Genomic DNA, 6449 nt, shown 5'->3' with positions numbered 1-6449 from the left:
TGCAGAGGATATCAATATGAGTTTTAATAAGCGTGGTATTTAATTCATCGGGTCCCATTGAATTAGTATTTTTTAGGTTTTTTACGATTTTGATCACCTCAGGTTCAATTATAGGATTCAAAAATATAGAATTGACGTTATTGATGTTTAAATGTCGGAGTAAATTCATATAAGTAATGTCATTTAGATTTACAGCGCTTTTGCCTATATGAACAAAATAATCATTGAGTTCATTTACCACTTGTGTACTATCTTCTATCAAACTGTTATTTAGTTTAAGGATTATTTTGTGATTTTTATTGCGTTTGCTAGTTTTTCCAGTAGTTTCGTTAACCATTTTCCATACAGCCTTAGATTTGATTTTAGCATTAGCAATGGTGTTACGAATATAATTTTTTTTGGCTATTATAAGAGTAGTTTTAAAAATATTTTTATATAGCTTGTAGTATGATTTTAGTGACTCGTCTTTCGAGTTTCTGACGGATATAAGCAGTTTTCTTTTAGTATTACTCGATTTTTTAATACCCTTTGTTAACCATTTCTTTGAGTTTCTATTGAAGGGTACTTTTTTGAAAGGAAAGTGTTTATTTACTAAATTTTGTATAATATCATAAAATATTTGTAGCATTTTGTTGCAGTCAGAATTCTTAAATCTACTGTCCCAGTCAATGCTCTTCAGATTCTCTCGGAAAGCAGCCATTGCACTTTCTTTAAAAACTCTTTTCATTCTGAATTGACATGGCTGGTTCTGTGGACAGCATGCGAGATAGATATCAAGAATTTGAGCATCATGGTCCGAAAAAGCACATGGCACGACACGAGCACTGATTATGTCATGGTAATTAGTTATTATATTGTCTATTGTGGAAGAGGTACTATCTGTTGTACGAGTTGATTCCGAAATAGTAGGTCTTAAGTTATGCTCGAGTAACATCTGCAGAAGCTCTTTGGTCCTAATATCATCTTCCGCCGCGAAGTTAATGTTAAAATCGCCTGAAATAACAATGTTATGGGAACTTATGCTGCTTAAATAGCTATCCAATAAACTCATAAAGGTTGCATAGTTGGAATTAGGGCTCCTATACAAGACAATAAGATATATTTTTTTAGATTTAGGCGGCTTCAGACTGATTGTAGATACTTCAAACGAACCTTCGGTACAATAATTGGACATGTTTTCTACTTTACATATATTTAATAATTCCTCCTTAACAAATATCGCAGTGCCACCTCCCTTTGACATGGCACGTACTGAGTGGCTTAGTAAAATATAACCAGGCAAGTGTATAGTTTCAAATTCGCCGGGTTCCAGCCACGTTTCGGTCAGCATTATAATATTAGGTTTATGTAGCAGATCCAACTCTATAAATGCTTCCAAGCTTAGTAGTTTATTTCTTAACCTATTAATATTTAAATGTAATATACAAAAGTTGGTAGTAGAATCTACTTGTATATCGGTTAATTCTGGCCTAAAAAAGAATTCATGCTATTGTAGAATTTGTGATTTAGTTCTTTAAGCATTCCATTGAGAGATGTAGCTAGTTTATATTTTCCCTTTATGTTAAGTTTGTAGCCATCATACTTATAATCATGTAATGTCAAATTTTGGTCAATATTTAATAAGTGTGAATGGACATTGTTTGTAAAAGTCATACCTAATTCTATGTTTAACCTGTTAACAAAGAAGTTAAAGGCTTGAGAGCCTTCGTTAGTGCTTAGAGGTACAGTACAAACTATGACGTTACAATGTGCTAAAGACCTAACCGCGTCTTCAATATATTTAACTATTCTCCTCGGGGAGTTGACATTAAAATCGCTTCCGCCGCACATAATCACTACACAATCACTTTTTGTAAAGTCTTTAGTTTTTTCAGCAATTTCTAGAAGAACCCTTTCCGTATTCGCAAAGTAGATAATATCACCGCAGAAGTTATAGTCATTACGGCGTATTTTTGATAATATTGATATGATCTCCGTGCCGTGAAAATCTGAGACGAGTAGTAAATTTGGCTTTCTTTTATTGTCTGTCTGTTTTCCCAATACTGTCGCGGTACTCGTAATGTTCTTGGAATTCAAAAGCGAAGTATCATTCGAAACTGGTAGCTCTACATTTCCGTGGCAGCTGATGTCATCCTGTTTTTTTATAGCTCTATGTGTAATTTGTTTTAATTCCTGAGTACTTTTCCTTAGTTCAGATATTGTTCTTTGTAAGGACTTCGAGGAGTTTTGCTGATTGTTTAAAATTGTATATTTTTTGTTCATATTCTTATAATCTTTAAGAAGTTTGCTTAATCGCTGCGAAAGTTTTTTTACTTTATACTGTGATTCCGTGTAATTCGATTCTAATTCTTTTATTTTCTCTTGATAATCCTTTATTTTTTTGTCAGTAAGACCCTGTTCGTTTGATTTTATCATAGTGCACTCATCCCATATTCTGCAACCATTAGACTGCAGCACAATGAAACCTATGAAAGACAACTGGGACAGTGAATTGGTAAAATGGCAAAGACTCCATGTGGGTGCAAAGCTTCCAAAACCAGAATTTGCCAGGATCATAACTAAGATATGGAATGATTTGAACCCAGTTATCATTCAAAATGGCTTTAGAAAATCTGGTATATATCCGTTGAATCGTGATACAATTCCAAAAGAAAAGTTTGACAAGCTTTCATGGTCAAAATGGGAAGAACATATTCGCCAACAAAATGAACAGTCTCATAGCGTTGCCAATAATAATGCTGAAGAAGGAAGGAAGGTAGAAAATGGCACTCAGGAAGATAAAAGTCAGGACAGAAATGAAGTTCCAACACTCACGAGTATGTGCACGAGCATGTGGCTTGAGATCCTTAATCGTGGGAAGAAAGAAATAGATCTACCCAAACGCGTGAAAGACCCTAAAACGTTTTTAATTTCACTTTCTAAAAATACCAATTCCAATATTACCAACAGTGGCTCTGGTAACGTCAAAATATTGAGCAATATCGAACTCACTTCAACTAGCTATCAAAAACAGAAAGATGAACATGTTTCATTTGAAGAACTTCTTTTGGAGACCATTTCACGTAGTGACATACCTAAAACTTCAAGAAAACGCGTTAGTCAAGAAGCAGAGATATTAACTTACAAAGAAGCTATTGATCGTATGAAAAAAAAGAAAGATGAAAAAGAAAAGGCGGAAGAAATTAAAAGACTCAATAAACTTAAAAGAGTAAACAACAAAAAGAAAAACGAGAAAAAGAAACAGAAAAAGTTGATTGACAAAAAAAGCAAATCTAAAAAAAGAAAGAATTTGGAATCGGACAGTGAAAGCGATTGTTCATACACACCGATGGATGATTCTGATGATGAAGATTTAGCTGCCTTTGCTCAAAGATTGTTGTGTGATGAGAGCTTTGACGAAGATTTGCAAGAGCCATTACTATCAACTACTAACGAAAATTTAGAGAAGAAACCTAAACTAAAAAGCGAAAGAGTAAATAAAAGACGAAAACAAATATCCGGAGAAAAGGATGTCAATATAAACGTAAGTCGTATTTTAGGTAAAAAAAAATAATTACCTACTTCTCTTCATATTTCATAAATGTTAGTAAAATAAAATAGGATAAGTACTTTATAACCTTAAATATATAATAATTATAAATATGTAGTAAAAAAAGTAATTTATGTATTTAATTTATTTTAGTTATTTGATATACAACTTACATGGTTGTTTAAAAATTTTCAGAAGGAAGTGAATTTTACCAAAAAACTATCTACTTTGGAAGATGCTTGTGAAGAAGAATTGCAAGAACCGCTACAATCTACATCGAAAGAAGAAGAGAAAGATACACGTAAAATGAAAAAAGAAAGAGTGAACAAAAGAACTAATAACAATAGGATGGTGGAATCATTAAGAGGGAAGGAAGTAAGTATATTTAAGTTATATACACAATAAAATAGGATAAGTACTTACTGTATAACGTTAAATATATATTATTATAAATATGTGATGATATAAATGTAATTTATATATTTATTTTATATTACTTATTCATTATATAACTTATAGGGTTGTTTAAATATTAAACTAAATTTTCAGAAGGAAGTGAATTTTACCAAAAAACGATCTACTTTGAACGACGCTTGTGAAGTAGAGTTGCAAGAACCGCTACAATCTACATCGAAAGAAGAAGAGAAAGATACACGTAAAATGAAAAAAGAAAGAGTGAACAAAAGAACTAATAACAATAGGATGGTGGAATCATTAAGAGGGAAGGAAGTAAGTATATTTAAGTTATATACACAATAAAATAGGATAAGTACTTACTGTATAACGTTAAATATATATTATTATAAATATGTGATGATATAAATGTAATTTATATATTTATTTTATATTACTTATTCATTATATAACTTATAGGGTTGTTTAAATATTAAACTAAATTTTCAGAAAGAAGTGAATTTTACCAAAAAACGATCTACTTTGAACGACGCTTGTGAAGTAGAGTTGCAAGAACCGCTACAATCTACATCGAAAGAAGAAAAAGATATGCTTAAAATGAAAGAAGAAAGAGTAACGAAAAGATCTATTAACAACAGGATGGTGGAATCACTAAGAGGGAAGGAAGTAAGTATATAAGTTATATATACAAAAAATGCATACTTATATAAGATCGGTTAGCAAGTTTTTTTTTTTCAGAACGATATGCCGAATTCCTCCGAAGTAAATAACGATCTCAACGAGGGAGACTTTATTCTTGCTGCATTTCAGTCGATCAAAGGCAAAAGAACCTACAAATACGTTTGCCTTATTGATCAAATCAACCAAGAAAAAATTGTAGTAAAAGGACTCAAATCTTATAAAAATAACAGAGAATTTAGGTTAGTTGAAGATGATATTTCAATTATAGAAAAAAAAGATGTGATCTCACGTTTACCAAAACCTGTGTTAAATGAACAAAGAGACACTGTGATATTTCCTTATAAGGTAGAGATATTTGAATGTAAGTAAACAAGTTACCCTTTCTGAGAGAATGGACATTTGGGAAATGTAAACAATTATTCATATAGTATTAAGTACAAAAACGTTATTTAATTTAAGTGTTAAAACTAATTTCATGTTACTAATAGAAGCTTATAAACGTAATAAATTACGTTACGTTACGATTTTTCATATTAATTAGTATGGTATTCAGTACAAAAACTTTATTTAATTTAAGTATATACCAAAAGACTTATTTCTTGTTAGTTACTAGTAAATAGTTTCAAAATATAACTAAAAAAGACTGTATAAATAAACATAAAATATTTTATTATTATGATTAATAAAAATAAGCTAGACAAAATAGTTTAAGTATGCATAAAAAACTTTTTTCTTGGCATTAATTAAAGCTAGGAAACGTAACTTTGCAACCTTACTAATTAGTAAATAGTTTGATAAAAGTTAAAAAAGGCTGTTTGATTAAGTTACTTATTTAGATTAATAAAGATAAAGCTAGATAAAATAGTTTAAGTATGCATAAAATACTTATTTCTTGTCATTAGTTGAAGCTAGGAAACGTAACTACGTAACATTACTAATTATTTAGTAGTCTGATAAAAGTAAAAAGGCTGTTTGATTAAGCATAAGTAAACTATTTTATGATGATTAATAAAAATATAGCTATTATTTTTTAGTCTGTTTAACAACTAAAAAACATTGCATAAAAAATATATGATTTTAAAAATAACAGTTTATCCCTGAGTTTTATTTCTGCTACCATGGTCTTCTTGGCGTGTCGATGGCAGACACTACATGACTGTCGATAAAATTGCGGTAAGGTTCCCATCACTATTTTTGAGAATTTAGTTGCAATTACCAGACCCACGGCAAAAAAGTATGTTTATGCGAAATTGGTCGTAGTTACAAGGAGATATGTGTCACAATCCTATGAAGATTCTCTTAGTCTTTGTGTTTAAAATACACACATAGACAATACACATAGAAAAATGTGGAGATAAAACGATTAGTTGCAATTACTGGTCAGGAGGGGTAATTGCAACTATTGCTGCCTTTGTCAGAACTATTGGCAATAGCTCTTTATTCTTCAGAGTTTTTCTTTGTTATGACAGTAGAATAAAATCTACATAAAATTTGACTTATGCATAATTTTACAGAAAAACATATTTCCCTATATATATATAGAATTATCAGATGATGAAGTTATGACTTCAATATTTTTAGTTGCAATTACAAGACCCCACCATATCTGTTGTCGGGGTTGTCATATGACTAAAAATAATTAAAACTTGAGATATTTATGTTGTCACTCCAGGAAAACTTTGTATGAATTAGGTATGATTTATTAGATAAAAAACAATTTTGATGTAAAACAAAACATAGAAATTACAGACTTACAAAGTGGCTCTGGAATGAAACAATATTAGATTAAATGGTAAAAATATATTGCTTAGGCTCAGGAGTGAAA

At 30.5% G+C, this 6449-nt stretch overlaps 1 protein-coding gene across 1 annotated transcript; it reads left to right on the top strand.

Moving 5' to 3' along the window:
- The first annotated feature begins 2428 nt into the window (after window positions 1–2428).
- On the top strand, window positions 2429–5683 carry LOC134668022 (E3 ubiquitin-protein ligase BRE1A-like). Its single transcript, XM_063525463.1, has 5 exons — window positions 2429–3523; window positions 3725–3904; window positions 4079–4258; window positions 4433–4609; window positions 4682–5683. Exons 1-5 carry the CDS (start codon window positions 2459–2461, stop codon window positions 4991–4993), a joined length of 1914 nt encoding a protein of 637 aa, XP_063381533.1. The 5' UTR covers window positions 2429–2458; the 3' UTR covers window positions 4994–5683.
- Window positions 5684–6449: the final 766 nt, after the last annotated feature.

Source organism: Cydia fagiglandana, chromosome 10, assembly GCF_963556715.1.
Source record: "Cydia fagiglandana chromosome 10, ilCydFagi1.1, whole genome shotgun sequence".
In the NCBI taxonomy this organism is placed as follows: Eukaryota; Metazoa; Arthropoda; class Insecta; order Lepidoptera; family Tortricidae; genus Cydia; species Cydia fagiglandana.
Note: the sequence above shows the minus strand (reverse complement) of the source record. Positions and strands in the feature narration are given on the sequence as shown.